Source organism: Colossoma macropomum, unplaced genomic scaffold, assembly GCF_904425465.1.
Source record: "Colossoma macropomum unplaced genomic scaffold, Colossoma_macropomum, whole genome shotgun sequence".
NCBI classification, from domain to species: domain Eukaryota; kingdom Metazoa; phylum Chordata; class Actinopteri; order Characiformes; family Serrasalmidae; genus Colossoma; species Colossoma macropomum.
Genome location: NW_023494796.1, coordinates 16960939 through 16980612, shown reverse-complemented (window position 1 = coordinate 16980612; position 19674 = coordinate 16960939). Strand labels below are relative to the sequence as shown.

The following is a 19674-nucleotide window of genomic DNA, read 5'->3' as shown; positions in this document are numbered from 1 at the left end:
TATTACTGAAATTATTGCAAAGTGTTACTGCTTTTTTATTTTTTGATGCAAATTACTGAGAAAAATCCAACCAAATTCATATAAATGTACAATCCCATTTCTAAAAGTTGAGACACTGCGCAAAATGGCAATAAAAACAAAATGCAATGATGTGCAGACCATTTAAACCCTATATTTAATTGAGAATAGTACAAAGACAACATATCAAATGTTGAAACTGAGAAATTTTATAGTTCTTTGAAAAATATTTGCCCATTTTGAATTTGATGCCACTAACATATTCCAAAAAAGTTGGGACATGGGCAACAAAAGGCTGGTAAAGTTGTGTAACGCTAAAAAAAACACCTGGTAATTGATTGGAAACAGGTCGGTAACATGATTGGGCATAAAAAAACCATCTCAGAGAGGCTGAGTCTTTCAGAAGTAAAGATGGGGAGGGGTTCACCACTCTGTGAAAGACTGCGCAAGCAAATAGTGCAACAATTCAAGAATAACGTTTCTCAATGTTAAATAGCAAATAACTTTTGCTTTTGATCATCTACAGTACATAATATCACTAAAAGATTCAGAGTGTGTGGAGAAATCTCTGTATGTAAGGGACAAGGCCAAAAATCAGTATTTGCTGGTTGTGATCTTTGGGCCCTCAGACGGCACTGCATTAAAAACAGACAGGATTCTGTAGAGGAAATCACTGCATGGGCTCAGAAACACTTCTGAAGACCACTGTCTGTGAAAACAGTTCATTACTGCATCCACAAATGCAAGTTAAAACTCTAAAACACAAAAAGAAACCAAATATAAACAGGGATCCAGAAATGCTGCCACCTTCTCTGGGCTCGAGCTCATTTAAAATGGACTGAGTGGAAAAGTGTCCTGTGGTCCAACAAAGCAAAATTTAAAATTCTTTTTGGTAAATAGCTATGTCTTACATTTACATTCTTTTCTAAATTTCCTTTTGAGGTCCACTTCTAAAATTTATGTAGCTTCAAGCACCAAAACCAGTCACAATTCCAACCTCTTTTTAGCTCTTAAAATTAAACAAGCTGTTTTTGTTGCTGTGCCTTTATACATAAACAAACTGTTCTTACATTCATATTTAAGATTTTGTCCATTCTATCATTTAAATGCAGTTTTCTATAGTTTTCCCATCCCTGATCAAACCTGAGCTGAAATAACAGCAACGGTCATGGGTGCTTTTGAAATATTTTCACTAAATTTGTATAGTACTGCAATAATACCGAAAACTGTGATAATTTTGGTCACAGGAAATTTAGAAGCACAGACTTATACAAAATTACCATCCTAATGCTTGTTCACATCTTTCTTTCAAAGTATTATTTAGTATTATCTAAGCCTGGCCATGGTTAAACATTCATGCAACTTTAGTTGCTTGAAACCTACATGAAACCAAATTGCACTTAAATTGCATAATTTAAAGTTTACAACTAACTTTAAACTCAGTCGCAACAGCTGCAAGTGTCTTAACTTTGTGGAACTGCCAGTAATATACACACACACACACACACACACACACACACACACACACAGGTACAGGCAACTCAAGTCCAGCAAGGCCAGACCAATTTCATCCTTCAAAAGCAATAAAAACATTATACTGTGCGGTGTCTCGTCCCTCCTTTCATTTACCTCCAACAGCTGACAGAAGCTGCTGCAGAAGATCCATATAGACCTGAACAGGACTGATCTCACCACCTTTGGGGGCAGAGCAAGAGGAAGAAGCCTCATTTGCGAGCAAAGACCGGATGTAGCGTCCAATAAGAGGGGCGTCGTCCTGCATATCAATCAAACTCTGAGAAGTCGGTGTGGCTCCAGCACTATGAGCCAGACACATCCTGAGGTACAGAATGATCTAGAGAAAAATAAAGATGACCTTTTTACTTATTATTTATTAATACACTCGATCAGTATATCATTAATTAATTAAGACACAAAGAGAAATCACAGAATACTTTATGTATTTATGATCCATAAATTTTGGCTCACCTCTTCAAATGTGGCAGGGTTGAAAGGAAGTGTCGTGGTTCCAATAATGTATTTGGCTGGACTCTTCATTCTCTCAGCAGCCTAATACATGTAACAGACATTTTAAATTATAGTCAAGGAGGAAACAAGGATATTAACATGAAAACAACACAAAAAAGAATTAAATTAAATTATACTTGCTTGTGACATTTATCAGAACTGTTGAAGTTAAGGTTTAAAAGTTCTCAAGTTCTAAATAACTACTTTCAAACTTCAGGTTCAAGATCAATTTTGACTTTTGATCTTGAACACTAGCTTGAAATGTCATGTCAAACTTTTGAGAACTTCAGAAAAACAATAAGTAAAACGTGTATAGATTCAGGTGTTTTGTTATCAACCACTTCATTAGGAACATCTGTACACCTGGTCAGTTTTCCAACTGTGGGCAGAAACACTGTGTTGATGAGAGATGTCGGAGGAAAATGGCTAGACTTGTTCTAGCTTACAGGAAGTCAAATAATCACTCCTTACAACAGTGATCAGAAAAGCATCTCTTAACACAGTGGTTCACATCAGGTTCCACCCCCAGCAGCCAAGATCAGCAATTCAAGGCTACAGGTGGTGAAAGCTCATTGAAACTGGATAGCTGAAGCTTGGAATGTTGCCTGGTCTGACGAATCTCGAATTCTGCTGTGTCATGCAGATGGCAGAGTCAGAATTTGGTGTAAACAGCACGAATCCATGGACAAAGTCTGCCTTGCATCAACAGTTCAAGTTAGTTGTGGTGGTGTACATTTTCTTGGCACACGCTGGGCCTCCTAATACCAATCCAGCATTGTTTAAATGCCACAGCTTAGTACTGTTGCTAACCACATACCTCCCTTTATTGGCCACAATCGAATAATAGCTTCTTCCAGGATGATAATGTGCCTTGTCACAAATTTGTCTTGAACAATGAGGTCAGTGTACTATAATAGCACCAGATCTAAATCCAATAGGGCACAACCTTTGGGATGTGGTCAAATGTGGAGATTCACAGTATGAATGTGCAGCTGACAGCTCTGCAGCTACTACGTTATGCAATTAACATGGACCAGAATCGCTAACAAATGTTTCCAGCACCTTCTGAATTCATGCCTAGAAGAATTCAGGCTGTGATGAGAGTAAAGAGGTGGTCCTACCAGTATTAGAATTTATTAGAATAAAGTGGCCACTGAGTGTATCCTTGTTTTTATGAGGCCTGCCAGTTGCTAACTGAGGTTACACAGTTTAGCAGAGAAGGCAGATACATCATCGAGGTACTTATTTGCACACATTTCCACCCTCTATTGACAAAACTTCCCCTAAATCTGGAGGCTTCATTTTAATCCTATAAAATATACTTTGTCAAGTTTTGTTTGAATCAGTCAAAGCACTCACATGCTACAGCTGTTTTAAACTAATTTCCACCTTAAACAATTGACTGGCTTAAAATAATCATACTGTTTACAAAGGGCAACACGCTTTTAATGTTTATTTAGATTAATACTAGTGAATATTTTAAGATTTTTGTGTGGACGGAACCAAAAACAAAGACTACTTCTCAATATGCACATGAGCTTGAAACTCAGTATGCTATGAACTTCACAGATGTACTTTACTGAAAGGAAATTAGTCATTTTGCGGTCTAACTACACTCAGGCTGGGAGCAGCCCAGTGTCCCCAGCAGAGTAGCCCCACCTGGGCCAGCGGGGGATTAAGTGCCTTGCACAAGGGCACAACCAGGTATACAAAGTCAGTTCTGAGATATGAACCCACCTTCCGGTTACAGGCTCATCTCTACTAACACTAGGCTACCAGCCACAAACAGTATGATGGAGGTGAATGCGAAGAAAAAAGGGTCCAGGAGAAAAAGTAAGAATTTTGACTGTACTACTTAAGAGTTGAAGTGATACTGGCCCAATTGGGGATACCTGATTTGCCTTAATAGTGGAAATGACTTTGCATCTTTTCAGTAACTGGTGTTTTTATGGATTATATGTCTGTACATATGAGAAAATAAAAAGGCCATCAGAACTGTCTGTTATTTATTTTTTTTTTTAAACTTTACTCTGTCTGGCTGTACCTTCTCCTGGATGTAGCTGACCATCTCGGGAAAGGACGGCATGGGCTTGGATCCCTCTTTCTCTGTCCTCTTAGACGAGAGTGATCTCAGAGTACGGCGGGCCTCTCCACACACCTCTTCACGACTATAAGCACACATACAAGATAATTAGAAAGGCTATGAGAACTAAATACAAAATAATTCATACAAATATTATAATATGAGAATTAATACAAATATTAATCTTTCATATATCAACTTACGGGTCTCCCGCTGCCAGGAGCAACAGGTATCTGGAGGGCACATGATCAGGTGCAAACACACTGCTGGCAAACTTCATCGCCACCTGACGCACCTGCACCTCAGGCTACAGTAGAATATGGTGTCATTAGTATGTATCAAATCAAATTCTCAAATAAAACATTACACACGCATAAATTAATTTTGCTACATAATAGGATACTCGATACTAGAGGCTGACAATACGACTATATTTTATCGTGATAAATTACATCCCAGTATGTCTTTCTGATTATATGAGTACTTTTAGAAGAGTACCTTTAAAAAAAAGAAAATTACTACTATAATAAGCATCATGTATCAACACATGTTCAAGTATCAAGATTTTTACCATACTGCCCACCTCAAACTCAAAAAAAAGCTAACCAAAACTACTGATTCTACTCACTCAATTGGTGCCCTGTACAGTAATTATGCTTTTTATGAAATAGCGCTATTTCAACATCATCAATCACAAGCAACTTATCAACTAATCAAGATCGGTCAACAAGGGCAACCGACTGATTTGACAAACCTTTCCAATGTAAGCCGCCACCAGTGCCTCCATTAGGTTGAGGAGAGCCCCCTGCAGGTTGATGTATGCACTGACCATCATAGATAAAGCCTCCTGAATAGCCAATCGCACATCAGCTTCCTCCTGTTAAGAGAAAGTGGAGACAGACATCGGTTTAAAAAGTATGCAAAAGTAGGCAAAAGTCTGGAGTTTTTAATGCACAATTACTGTTTATTTCCTAAATCTAACATTAAGGAAACAAAACAGTACATATCTGGCAACAGTTATCGTACATTTTAGCTTTTATCTATTTTTATTAATATGTTAAATGCAACAAAACATGTTATTTCACCAGTGTTTGCATACGACTGTATCTAATCACAATCAAAAGCCTTAAAGTATGAGCAGGACATTTTGGGGTAACTGAGATAGACTGGGTTATAGGGAAAAATACTCCAGGTCATTTGCATGCATTTGGGTGAGACATCATAAATACAGCTTTAAATTATAAGGTAGTTATGACTGATCAACCAGGAAACAGTAAACCCTGCCATACTATATGGATAATGCCTCTAGTCTGGGTATGACTCACATTAAACTGTCATGTTAGGTGAAAGAAAACAATTCACTGTTGCTCTGTAGTGGTATAAATGGACTCACCTTGCACATGGATTCAAAGAACTGCTGGACCAGAGCTATGTCTTTAGTGAAGAGCTGTGGCATTCGGCTAGATGTGACATACAGCGACAGATGAGAGGTTTGAATAAGGAGAAAAATGAGAGTGGTTCATGTGCCAGTTATCAAAATCAAAAAAGTTATGACTGTACATACTGTTTTTTTTCTGTCCTAGCCAAATTAATAAATTAAATAAACCATAGATTACCTTGAAAGCTTTCCAACAGCTGAGTAGGCCACAGACAATAATTTAGGATCCTGAAGAATAAAATGAATATATTAGACTTTTAACATTTCATTCAGTAATTTTCTTTTGAATATTATGAAAAACTGAATTGCTCTTGCTTCTTTTAAAATAAAAGACAGAAGTAATCTGTAAAGATGTTGTCAAGAGCTTCAAAATGTACAGGTGACTCCTCAGTCTATATGCTGAAACTAAACTGCAAAACTAATATATTTTGAGAGATCAGGGTTTTTCTTTTTTTTTTTTAAGGGTTAAGCAGTTTAGCCCCTCTCATTCACACTGAAGTTACTGGGAGTGTTTCAGCCCGGACTGCTTTTGGAACGAGGCAACAATACGGGGCAGCCAATCACAAGAGAGTTCATTTACACATATTAATCTTAACAGCACTGCAACAAAAGCCAAGCGATAAACAGAGTCAAGTATAAAATGAATTAGGAAAAATGTAGTATATAGTACATTGAAGAAAAGTGAATTATAATAAAATGTAGGATATGGGGCCCTTAAATGGAGGTTCTGAACAATGAAAAATAAATAAACAATACTGATATGAGTATACTGAAGATTCTACCTCCTTGTACTCATTGATCAGCTTGGTGAGGCCATTCAGCAGCATCAGACCCAGTGGCTTGTTAGTATCAGGGCACCTACAAAGCAAAAACATCTAGAATGAGCTCATCTGAAATGGACTGATACACAGCTATAAACATATATTGTAATCTGAAGGGTCCACCTTTCAGACTGTTTATGGAAATAATGGACGTCGTTTTATACGTGCCAAAGAAGTAAAGGACTATCCACGGTATTATTCTGAAGTCATGATGGTTTGTCATGGTGTTGGTATGGGGTATTAGTGAGTAACTTGCACATTTGTGAAAGCACCATTAACACTGAACACATTCTGGAGCAACATATGCTGCCTTTAAGTCATTGTCTTTTCTCTGAGTAATCAGAGAGTGCGGGTGCCAAGACTGGCCTTCCTGCAATCCAGAACTGTTTCTCATTGAGTGTGTATACATGCACTCAATAATCTGATAATCATATTTCTGCTGTTAACTGATTATTCAAAGGGTCGTGTAAACAGCATACTCCCATCTAGAAGCCGCGGCATGAAGTTTGAGTTTTACATTACATTTACGTCATGTCTCCTTCTGTGAGTTTTTTTGGCTGGTTATAACGCATAAATCCAATTACTGCCTGACTCATGTAGACCCGGAGTTTCCCCATTATCTAATGACTCAAGTTCACATAAACACGTTGATCGGATTACTGACAAAATCTGATTTTCTGCAGCTTCTTGGATTATTAAGTGCATGTAAACGCACTCATTGAAAACGTGGCACATTATTAAACTCAAAATATGACAATGAAGGTGCAGCTGGATGAGTCTTCAAACAATTAAAGTGCTGTTAAAAGAAAAAGTGATGTAACACAGAGGTAAATGTGCTCCTGTCACCAGATCCAGGCATCAAATTTGGAATGAGCACATATTTACAAAATACAAAGACTTTCTTAAGGTAAGAAATAATAAAATACTGCATTTTTGTACCTTTTTCAATTTAGTATGGGAAAAAAAGTAAGGTTTAATTCAATTCAAACAAAGTTTACTAAGCACATACCATCACAACTTTTTTTGGACTGGGTTTGTACTACTACAATAATTACTAACACTACTATTCTTATTCTACTGTCTTATTTTTATAGACTGTTAAAAAAAGATTATTAAAGGGTTTTCTTAGTAAACGTAATGGTTATAGCTACAAACGTGTCGACTCAAAGAACCATTTTAATGGATGAGTTGTTTGCTTGGTTAACCCTTTCAGGCTGATGCAAAAACATAACATATCTTATATACTTTTCTTTTCATAATGTGATTTCTAAATGCTGTTGTTGGGTTTATTTGACATGTAAGAATGTGGTCTAACCAAGCCAAAAACTGAATGAGCTCACATGGTTGCTTGGAAAAACACAGTGAATCAGTCAAGAAATGAAGTCTTGTGAATATTTTCTGCAGTGATAGAAAACAAGGTAGCACACAGAGCAGCGGTTCAACACAATGAACTTGACAAAATGATATTACTGTTAATGAAAAAGATACTATTACAAATGGATATGTACACACCCTAACTTATAAACATTAACTGGTTTGTGTATTATATATGTAAACTCTGATTGTTATATGTACGTATTTACACGATGCCTTACTACTGTTTACTATAAATGAAAAAAGTAAAGCAAAAAATATTATGTTGCCAGGTAGAACGTTCACACAACACCGGGCTCATCGGGATATGGTTATACGGTTCTTCTCTAGGATGAGAAAGCCTCATGTATTTGGTTATTTAAAGGACGTTTTAAAACTGTAACCCTATTTTTGATACAGGCTGAAAAATGCTTAACACTGTAGAAGACTACACGGCTATATTCATGGCCATCTCTGCCTGAGCATTCATGGGATGCATTTTCCAAAGTAGCTGGAAAATTCTAACCATATTAGCAACACTTACACAACACAAATATGGTGCACAAACTGTAGAGTGAGAGACAGGAGTTTGTTGTTGGTGTTGGCTCCAAACAGACCATCATAGACAACCTGAAATACAGAGACACATACATTAAGACGAACAAATACTATGATTAAAATTGATAACAATTATCACATTCGATTAATTTACGCTCAGCAGCTGCCCCGTACATTGTGTGAAAATTTTGTGACATATGCGGATGTGCGGATAGCTAATCCGATCACAACTGACAAAATCCTGACAGCTGCACCCAGCTTTGTGTGATATTACACGCTCCGTTTCCGTTTGAGGAGATCATCTGAGGCTGAGATTATTCTCTCACTTACCTGGATGTTTGCAGGGAAACACTCTGCTGCGAGTCTTGAGCGGAGAAGGTGAGGCAGAATCTTCATCTTTACTCTGGTGCTAACCGGCTCATGCTTCAGCTCTCGCTTTACCGCAGCACCCTGGGTAAAAATTAAATAAATGGATAAACTAGCAATGTCTAAAATGGATTTGAGAGATCACAACAAGAGCCAATTGAGGCATATTTTAAAAGAAGGGTCTGGTAAAAAATCAAATCACAATTTTCCACTTACTCCAGATGTAGTTGTTCACCCAAGGCGTGTTTGGAGCCCAAATTTTTCTGGAGCTGTGAGGCTGACATTGCTAACAAACACTAGAACTCAATGGTCACCCAAATAACCCAAAAGTATACCCACAAAACTTCTCTCGGCCTGCTCAAACCACATCCGAGTCTTCATTAATGTCATGCATGCTTGTCTTTGCGGTTTAGGACATAGAATGACTTTATATGAGCTGTAAAAATGAACAAAACTGAGGACAACCACTTTAGACAACATTGACCGAATAGACAAACCTCAGGAGCAGCAGTGCTGATCTAGAATCAGTATTTGTTCAATACAGAGGAACACGGTCCTCTGTTTTTACTTTTTTATAGCTTACAACAAATCATATTGTGCTCTAAGCTACATGGGCAAGTCTGCATGACCTTAATGAAGGGCTGGATGTGGTTTCAGCGTGCTGACAAATTTTGTAGATGTATTTTTAAAGAATCGATTTGAGTTATTTCGGTGATTACTGAGTTCTAGTGCTTGCTAGCAAAATTAGCCTCGCAGCTCCAGTTCTAATCTAAGGAAACAAAATTTGGACTCCAAACACATCTTGGTTGATCAACTACATCTGGAAAACAGGCTCAACGTGAGTTTTTACTGAAACATTTCTTAAACTCAACCATAGTTACCAGGACACTCCCAGATCTTGACAAGCTATTTGACATTAACAAGAAACATACCTTTGTTTTGAGGGGAATGTCGCCTAGGTAAACTCTGAACATCTTATTGATTATAAGTGGATTGTTCCAGTCAATGATACTATTTAAAAAAAAAACACAAAAAAACAGCACACATTAGATGATACGTTACTTCATACATAATGTCCATACTTGCCATCCCATTTTAAAGCACAGTACCTCTGCTTGCTTTTCAGCTCCAGGTCGGCTGCCGTGGCAACGCTGTGCCTGGTGTCACTGGAGGCGACGACCAGGTGGACGACTGTCTCCACTTCAGGTACCTGCTGCGCCTCAATGAACTTCACAATCCCTAGCTTACACTGCAGAGGAAACAGAAACATTAAAAACCCTAACACATTCACAAAGAGCAGCAGAACTGAATCAGAGGTGCCTAGTTTTTGTTTTTTGTCTTGAGGGTCCTAAGGGCACTGTTGGTTATTACTGAACATCAATTTTAAAAAGAAAATAAGAATTAATTTGCTCTCTTCTTGGACGAGGGGGTGGGGTTACAGTAACTTTCTGGGGGGGCCAAACATCCTTAGAGGCCAACTGCGGGCAGCCCTAAAAACCAGGTGAATGAATGCATCTGAATATCGCTGCTGTAGGAACAAAACCTCGTCTCCAAAATGATAAAAAGCATACTTTACTTTTAATGTAAGTCAGTGAAACCGAGTCATTGTGGTCCATTCATCATGAAACAATGTAAAGAGCAAGAGACATTTTCAAAAACAGAAAAATTACAAAAATGGAGATACAACATTTTGCTCCGACAACAGTGATATATTTATTACAATAATGCAGTAACATTGGTGAATGCATTGTTCATGTGAACCTTAATATGAAAATCATATGATTTCCATAAAAAAAATCAGTTTCCAATTTTCATTACTGACGTCCAGTGAGAGCCACAATGGCTGCATGTTCCAACCGATGAGTATATATGTATCATATCATATATAAAGCCAACAGCTCCTACACCTTCATGATTATAGCCTCTCGCACTTGTTCATACATGCTACAAAAAATAGTATCGTCAAGTGATATTATCTTAAATCTAGTCGATCTTTGTAAAATTTATTATTCTGAGATGGTTGTGTACTTATTATAAGATTATCTAGCTTATTTGTAGACATTTTTACCTGTTTTAGGCAATTTTATCAAGAGAAATTCTCTCACTATATTGGCAGATCATTTTGCTGGTTTCAGGAACATTTCCTAAAACAAGCAAAATTATCTACCAATATAGCGAGGTAAATTTACTCAACAAAATGACTTAAAACATGTAAAAACATCTAGAAATAAGTTAACTATCTTGAAATAAGCTTACAACAATCCAAACAGGAGAAATATTAGATTTATTGACTAGATTTAAGATTTTACTTAACAAGATACCTTTTTTTGCATTGCAGCTTGTGGATTTCCCAACTATGCATGAACAAGCCATCATATCCTTCACAGACAGTTTATCCCAAACAAAGCCTGTACTAATCCCCTCACCTGCTCCAGCTGTTCAGGGCTCCACTGAGCCTCTCCAATCACCCTTTTGACAGCATACAGGCTCATCCCAGGAGGAGGCTGAGGGAGGTTCTGTCCTGCTGCTGCTGCTCCTGCCACAGCGCCTTGCGGCGAGGAAGGAGCTGGACGACTGGGTGGTTCATTCAACACAAAACTGTACAGGCAGGAAAAGGCCCTTTTTATAGCTGGTAGCCAAAATGAATTCAAAATCATAGATCATAAGGCAATGACCCTACAAAGCAGGATGAATCAATTACACTTGGGAAGCTGCCTCAAATTTTATGCTTACAAAGGTCCAGATAAAAGAATGTCGACCTTTAAATGCTTAGCAAATAATGATTAGTCCAGTCAACAAAAACGTATCAAATATATTTTGATGAACTATTTCATTTTGAACATATTATTATAATCTAATGCGCATTTTAAGGTTGCATGGCCTTTAGCTATTGTTAAAAAAGGGCAGTAACACTTCTTATAAAGTACAAAGTTTTAAAAACTTTTAAATATCTTTACAATATTTACACACAGAGGATCTTTTTATGTAACTGCTTTGCTACCAAATTTGTTCAGTATTCGGTTTGGTCAAATTACTCTGAATGACTATGTATAAATCTTTTTAATTGTGCCGACATTTTAACAAATCTGTGAAATTCCCCTGTAACCCTCTCAGCTTGTAGCACAGTGTAAACAGTGATGACCTAGCCTGTGGAAAAAATGGAGGGGAAAACTTAAAAGAAATACCCATAAGGCATTAGGAGGACATCAAGCATGAACTCCAGCAGCTGGTGGACCGTCTTGGGCTTCTCGGTGAGAACGAAGGGCGATGCTTTAGTTGGCTCTGTGGGATACTTCATGTGGTACAGCGTAGGAATCAGCAAATGCATCAAGCTGGAAAAGAAACAAGAAAAATCTAAAAAAAAAAATCTGTGAAATCCTACTTGAAGGCAAAATAATGCCACATATCTGAAATTAGCAGGAGCAGCAGCAGCCATCTGGAAGCCTGAATTCTGTGCAGTGTTGGACCAACAAGAAAATGTGTCTTGGTTAATCAACCACATTTAAGGAAGGGGTAATGTGTGCAAATTTTATGGTCCGCAGAAATATCGATCTAATTCGTTCAATTAGGCACATGAACTCCTGAAGGTCAGACTCACCTGTCTTGCTGAGGTTCTGGTTTGCCCTCCATCGCCGTAAGCAATGTAGGAGCCAGTTCACACTGTTTGGCCACGTCCAGTCTTGGGTAGCCCATTTTTATGTAGATTATAGTAAAGTTCTGCAAGTAAATACACTAGTCAGTGAAAACAGGACTAAAACAATACAAGCCCAGTTCCAAACAACAAGTTGGGACTGTATGTAAAATACTAATAAAAACAAAAAGCAATAATTGGTAAACTCTGTTTACTTGTATCCAATTAAATACAGTAATAATAAATGTTTTAACTTACGATTGTCACTGTTTTTTGTAAATATATGTTCATTTCAAATTTGATGCCTGCCACAAATTCCCAAAAACCGTTGCACTGTGCATCTGTCCATTCAAGTTAAGAGTCCAGAGAAGTCGGCAGCATTTTTGGACATGACGGTGCACAGTACAGTCCTGACTTGGATTTGTGGACGCAGTGATGGACAATGTTTATTGGCAATGGTTTCTTAAAGTATTTGAGCCCATGTGGTGATATCCATCACAGAGACACGCCAGTACTTGATCTGAGGGGTCGAACATCATGGGCATTCAGGTGTAGCCTTCAGCCTTGCCCTTTATGTACAGATATTTCTCTGGATCCCCTGAATCTGTTGATAACATTTTGCACCATAAAGGGTGAAATACCTAATATCCTTGCAATAACTCAATGAGGAACGTTAATCGAAAACTGCTTCGACAAATCCTTGCTCATAAAGAACTAGGTCTTTGTGGATGCTCCTTTTATACCCAAGCATGATTAAGTCACCTGTTTAGGGTATTCCTAGGCCCAATCCCATTTTACCCCTTGAACAAGAAACTGGCGTATATTTACAAAAAAAAAATAAAAACAATGCTGTTGATAAGAAATACATTACATATGTTGTCTTTGTACTGTTTTTTTCCCAAATTTAGGTTAAAGTAGATTTATAAATCACTGCTTTCTGTTTTAATTTGCATTAAACATACTGTCCCAACGTAGGAAGTATCTGTTTACAATAAAAAGAGTTGGGAAAGACTGGTGCAGGACTGAGATGTTGAAAGAAATGACCACATTCTGCATATGCTGCATATATGTGTTTAAAGTAGCAATAATGTATAATTAATAGATGAGAATGTTAGCATCTTCTCCAAAAAGAAGATGCTATGATAAGCATTTAGCAGCTGGACAGTTAGTTTATACATACTGTGACAAATGAGGCGGCTGCTGGGTCCTGGTATTGCACTAGTAGCGTCTCCACAGGCAACTGAATCTTGGGTCTGCTCTTGATCCTTTTATTGACGTGAACGAGCAGTTCCATTACCTGGATAGAGCAAGATCATGACAGCAAATTTTAAATCACTTTAGAAGGGAAGCCCTTTCAGGGGAATTCCACCAATTTTCATAATTGCTGCATGCTTAAATACTTTAGATATAAACAGAGACATTCAGCATGATTTGATATGACATGCTCTTTTCTAGGTAAACTTAGAGAGTCAGTGGTGGTGATAGGAAACGTCAGAAGAGTTTAATGCCTCTAAAAGCTCCCTCACAGTAAAATATAACACCAAAACGGTACTAATATATTATTATAACAAAATTTTAATAATTTCATCATGTAATTTGTGAACACGTTCATGCAGAGCGGTAGAAGTAGCGAAAGAGGCAGGAGTGGCAAACTATATATTTTGGTATATTTGTTTATCCTGGACAGCATTGTGACTTGTGATTAGGCCAAAGATTCAAGCCTGGTAGACCAACTGGGGAATCTGTTTGCAGAACGGAATGTTTCACTAGTATTTTGTTTTTATATGGTCTTCTGTTTAATTTTCATGGCTTATTTCAGTGTATTTTGCTACACTGAAAAAAATCAACACCAGGTCCATTCTCTAAATACTGCGCTGCTTCACTGCGGCATCTGGGACGCTCTGCCACTTTGCACGTGCGGCCTGTGTTAACAACACTGATCACTTAACATTGGCGCTAAAATAAAAGGCAATTTTTTTTAATTAGGGGAATTCTCCTTTAATGAGATATATGGGGGTCAGTAATACAACTAGGACTAGCCCTGAATTATTTGAATACTCAGTGATTCATTCATTCCATTGATATTTGTTTCCCTATTTAATATTTGGAAGAATGGTCTCTTTTAAGCCTAAACAACTGAAGCCTAAATTACAATATGTTTGATCAAATTGAAGAATCATTAATATACAAAAAATATTAAAAATATGCACCGAAACCAATACATTTACTCATACTCAGCCTGAGAAAAAGACACCGATATTAACATCCGATACCAGCTGATATCATGTGATGTAAGCCAGGTGTACACTGCCACACTAATGAACATAACACTGAAGCTAGCAGTGAGAGCAAAATAGGCTGTATTGTCCTGCCATGTATATTTCAGTGCAGTGTGGTTAGCCAAGCTGCTGTAGCTCAGGTTCTCAGTGTATTCGCTCAGTACTTGGTGCGCAGCGTGTTATATTGAAAAAGTTTCATTTGAAATTTTCTGTAGACAGAGCTGTTCAGCTTCGTTTCACGCAACATGTATGGACCGAGCGTTTTTGTATTGTGCAAGTCACCAAAGAACAAGATTTCTAAAATTGCACAGTAGCCACGTTTACATGCAGCTAATAGTACGTTAATAATCCAACTAATAGCTCAATTGGAAAAGAATATGTAGACGAAGTTTATACTTTGAGCTTTGAAAGAAGGTGGTGGGACGGGTGTCCAGCTTATGTGTTTCAGAACATGACGTCTTCCTCTCGCCCTTCTTTAATAAGAACATGTGAAGTACGTTTTTCTGAGTCTGACATCATTTTAAAGTAATTAAAACACAAGCAGTGCTTACTGCTGCTCGTCTCACTCTGACTGGACTCATGTGATCCTCGTTGTCATGGTAACATCTCCATTGAGGTACCCTAGGCATGCGTGAAATTTTAGATCTGATTACTTGTAGTGTGCATGTAAAAGGAGATTTTCCATTAGACTGCTGAATAGAGTGAGCATATAAACACCTCAGTCTTAAACCTATAGTTGGAATGTATTTAATCGGATTGGCAGGTACACACAGTCAGTGTATGTCTGGCTTTAAAGGACATTCAGCTACAGCTCAATCCAGCCAAAAAGACTTCAACAACACAAACATGCACTCCTCGTCACTGTGCTACAGAGACTGCTGTAAAGACAGATGAGGAGCGGGGGATCAAAACTATGAAATGTACTTTACTTTGAGCTGTACATCAGTGCTTTCCTGATACGGATCAAAACCTGCTCCTCTCCACTGCAGCGCTCCTCGATTCAAGATAACTAATGTAACAAGGCTAGTTAATGCACTTCTTTTAAAATCAGCTAGAGTTTGACAATTTAACTGCACATCGCATTTAATGACTAACTGATGAATGAGCTCAGATCTCTATCCCACTTAGAGAGGAATTCCCCTGATTTTTCTTTTCTGTTGCATGAAATGGTTACAAATACGTTACTTGATGTCTGAAATATTGTTATTCATTTGTTTTTCCTACAGACAAACATGCACTTACTTTTTTGCGGACACCCTCCTGAGCACTGGAGAGTTTGAGCAGAACAGGGGGCAGGAATTTGGATATGATGTCCTGCAACTGTTCATCTGTTTCTGCATGACCTAAACGCAGGAACACGCGTTCCAGCTGATCTGGAAGCAGAGGGAGAGAGAGGGAGAGAGAGTGAGACAGAGAGAGAGTGAGAGAGAGAAAATGAAACAGAGAGAGAGAGAGAGAGACAGAGAGAGTGAGAGAGAGAAAATGAAACAGAAAGAGAGAGAGAGAGAGAGAGAGAGAGACAGAGAGAGAGAGAGAGAGAGAGAGAGAGAGAGAGAGAACAAGGGGGGGAAAGGAGGGAGAAAGCGGGAGGAAGGGAGGGAGAAAGGGAGGGAGAAAAAGAAGGAGAAAAGGAGGGAGGGAGGATGGAAGAGAGAAAAGGAGGGAGGGAGGGAAGGAGGGAGGGAGGGAGGGAGGAAGGAGGGAGGGAGGGAAGGAGGAGGGAGGGGAGGGAGGGAGGGGAGGGAGGGAGGGAAGGAGGGAGGGAGGAGGGAGGGAGGGAGGGAAGGAGGGAGGGAGGGAGGGAGGGAGGGAGGGAGGGAGGGAAGGAGGGAGGGAGGGAGGGAGGGAGGGAAGGAGGGAGGGAGGGAGGGAAGGAGGGAGGGAGGGAGGGAGGGAGGGAGGGAGGGAGGGAGGAGGGAGGGAGGGAGGGAGGGAGGGAGGGAGGAGGGAAGGAGGGAAGGAGGGAGGAGGGAGGGAGGGAGGGAGGGAGGGAGGGAGGGAAGGAGGGAGGGAGGGAGGGAAGGAGGAGGGAGGGAAGGAAGGAGGGAGGGGGGAGGGAGGGAAGGAGGGAGGGAGGAGGGAGGGAGGAGGGAGGAGGGAGGGAGGGAGGGAGATGGAGAGATAAGGAGAGTGAGAGGTGGAGAGAGAGATAAAGAGATGGAGACAGCGAGACAGAGAGAGAGAGAGAGATGGAGACAGCGAGACAGAGAGAGAGAGATACACAGATAAAGAAAAAGAAAAAAGTGAGACATGTTTACACATTTGCTGATGAAAAAGAGCAAGACTACAGTTACTGTGACTGACTTGCATTTAACTGGCAAGTAAAATGAATGAATATAGCTGAACACTTCAGTAGCTGCTTGTATTAATCTGTACATTCAGTAAAGTGTCTGTCGCTGCTTCACCGTCTGATCACACTGACAGCCCAGTGACTAAAACAGCGGTTTAGAAGTGACAGTTTTGGAGGTAGTTAATGTGGAATAACAGCCGTCTGGCTGCCTGGGCTGCTCAGTTAGCCTGGCAGCTAACAAACTTCAGCAGCGCAGCCTGTCAGAGGCAGGGCCCATCAGGGCATAACGTTACCTCATTTCACTCACTAACTGCAAATGACACTGAACCCCAAACAAACGGGGGACATTAATAAAGCACTTCATACATGTGGCGAATTTTAAATCGCTCAAATCTGACGAGAAAAGCTCACTTTCATTTCGGAGCATGACTGTGCATTGGGCCTGTGTAAGCACTGAGCAGCAGCCGGCTAGCTCCCTGCCCAGCTAGCTTTAAACCTCACAACGCGGCCGTATCAATAACGTGTAGTTAAATGAATAAAAACATGTTGGCCTTCGTTTTCACAAAATATCTGGCTTTAACATAAGAGGACACGAAACGAGGTCAGTTCAGTGTAAATAATCTTACAAATATGTGGCCAAACTTACTGAGCTCGTCCTGTGCAGCCATGTTGGAGTGAAGTCAGTTCAGCAGTGGAGACACACAAACACACACCCACACACACACATACAAAATATCCCGGTATGCGTTTTACATAACTATATATTTTATAAATACGTAATTTTATTAGTTGTTCTAATATTAAGTTAAATTCGAACGTTCGTGTACTGGATTGTCTTTCAATGTGATAATTTCACACACAGTTTTTACCAGAAATTCACACGAACTTTTATTTTGGAAAGTGCTACATCATGTCATTTTCCCATTCATACTGCAGGTGGCGCTATTGCGTTACAAATTTTTGCAACCACAAACTTGGGGAGATGAAAAATGTTCCATCTGTTTATGTATTTAAAACACAATTAAATATTTAACAATATTTAACCAGACGCACCCACTAGAAAAAAAACAAAAAAGTTTAAAAAAATGAAATAATCTATGTACAAAATTATAAAATTTACAGTTGGTCACACTCAAATTCTATGTTATTCATTATCCTGTTAATCATAGACCTGCATATTTATACATTTTTTTATTTTAATTAAAAAATTCAAACATATTTTTGAGTATGTTTTGTTGAGTGTGGACATCTTCCACATAGTCTAGTAGACTGGGAATAGCTTGTTGCTAACAGCTAGCAAACTACAAAGCACAATGTTGTTTAGTAAGTAAGTAAGTAAGTGCACTTCCTGTGTAATCGACCGCTCATGGATTGCAGGAGCAGGGTGGTAATGTTATACCTTTAATAATACTGTGACTGTGCTCAAAATAGCATACTGTATACTGCACACTGTACCAGCATACAGTTTATAGAGCACCACTATATACAGTATACTGCATACTGTATCAACATACACAGTAAACTTCATACTGCACCAACATACAGTATACAGAGCACCAGTATATATATCAGCATACACTGTATACTGCATATTCTACCAGCATATACTGTATACTGCATACTGTACCAGCATATATGGTATACTGCATACTGTATCAGTATATACTGTGTACTGCATGCTGAATTAGCATATACTGTATACTGCATACTGTATCAGTATATACTGTAACCCGTATAATGTGTTAGTATTGTAACGAATTTCCAAAAAAGGAGAATTTGTTTCTGTAAACCAAGCTGTTCTGCAAAGCACTCCAGACCTAAAACCATAACCATATATGTCTCGTCTGGCACTTTTAAAAATATCTTATTACAGCATGTTCTCAAAATACATTTGTACTTTCCTGATGTATGTGATCTTTTAGCTGCAACTTCATTAATCTATAAATGTATGATTCAGATCACGTGTCTTCTTGAACATGCAATCATCTAAGTATAAAAAGGCTGTCATGATTCATATTAAACTGAGTGTGTCTCCGAACATTGGCGCCTCGGCGTCATTTGTTTTGATACACTCCTCGAAGCTTCGCAGGAGAACAAACAGGCTTAGTGAGGTGAAGGTGGGATCAAGGGGGACACGACAAAGAACCTAACAAGTATATACTTTAAACCGCATACTGTATCAATATATACTCTATATTGCATACTGTATCAGCTTATACTTTATACTGCATACTGTATCAGCATATACTGTATACCGCATGCTGTATCAGCATATACTGCATATCGCATGCTGTATCAGCATATACTTTATACCATATACTGTATCAGCATATAGTGCATACCGCACACTGTATCAACATATACTGTATACCGCATACTGCATTAGCATATACTGTATACCATATACTGCAATAGTATATACTGTATACTGCATGCTGTATTACCACATACTGTATCAGCATATACTGTATACCGCATACTGTATCAGTATGTGCTGGTTTAACCTAGTTCCTCTCATTATTATCTTGTACATTTATTAAACGCTGTCTTAAATACAGGTTGCTAGGCTAAATGTGGAGACGTAACTATGGTACTGTGGAATAAATGTTTGAGCGGTGTTTTCCCAGAGAGCATTTACAGCTATGCATGTGAAATGTTGACCCTGTGAGAATCACACCTCAGCTTTTGACAGGGTCAACTATTTTCGCTAAACAAACTAGTAAATCAGCACACTGCCCACTGGCATCCCGCCCCCTTGATCACAGCCAATCAAATAACAGCATCATTAAACAGTCTTCCAGCGCAACCAATT

At 38.8% G+C, this 19674-nt stretch overlaps 1 protein-coding gene across 1 annotated transcript in view; it reads right to left on the bottom strand.

Annotated features, from left to right (window-relative positions):
• The window catches only part of ecpas (Ecm29 proteasome adaptor and scaffold), a 44714-nt gene extending 27143 nt beyond the window's left edge, over positions 1-17571 (bottom strand). The window contains exons 1-18 of the mRNA XM_036582973.1: positions 17509-17571; positions 15815-15945; positions 13474-13590; positions 12261-12379; positions 11848-11994; positions 11089-11260; positions 9772-9911; positions 9595-9673; positions 8627-8746; positions 8283-8368; positions 6347-6422; positions 5743-5792; positions 5520-5586; positions 4881-5003; positions 4330-4433; positions 4088-4211; positions 2005-2085; positions 1648-1870 (exon numbers count right to left, since the gene is read on the bottom strand). Of these exons, the coding sequence (XP_036438866.1) occupies positions 1648-1870; positions 2005-2085; positions 4088-4211; positions 4330-4433; positions 4881-5003; positions 5520-5586; positions 5743-5792; positions 6347-6422; positions 8283-8368; positions 8627-8746; positions 9595-9673; positions 9772-9911; positions 11089-11260; positions 11848-11994; positions 12261-12379; positions 13474-13590; positions 15815-15945; positions 17509-17530 (1981 nt within the window). The 5' untranslated portion in view covers positions 17531-17571. The remainder of the gene's footprint in view (positions 1-1647; positions 1871-2004; positions 2086-4087; positions 4212-4329; positions 4434-4880; positions 5004-5519; positions 5587-5742; positions 5793-6346; positions 6423-8282; positions 8369-8626; positions 8747-9594; positions 9674-9771; positions 9912-11088; positions 11261-11847; positions 11995-12260; positions 12380-13473; positions 13591-15814; positions 15946-17508) is intronic.
• Between the last annotated feature and the right edge of the window lie 2103 nt (positions 17572-19674).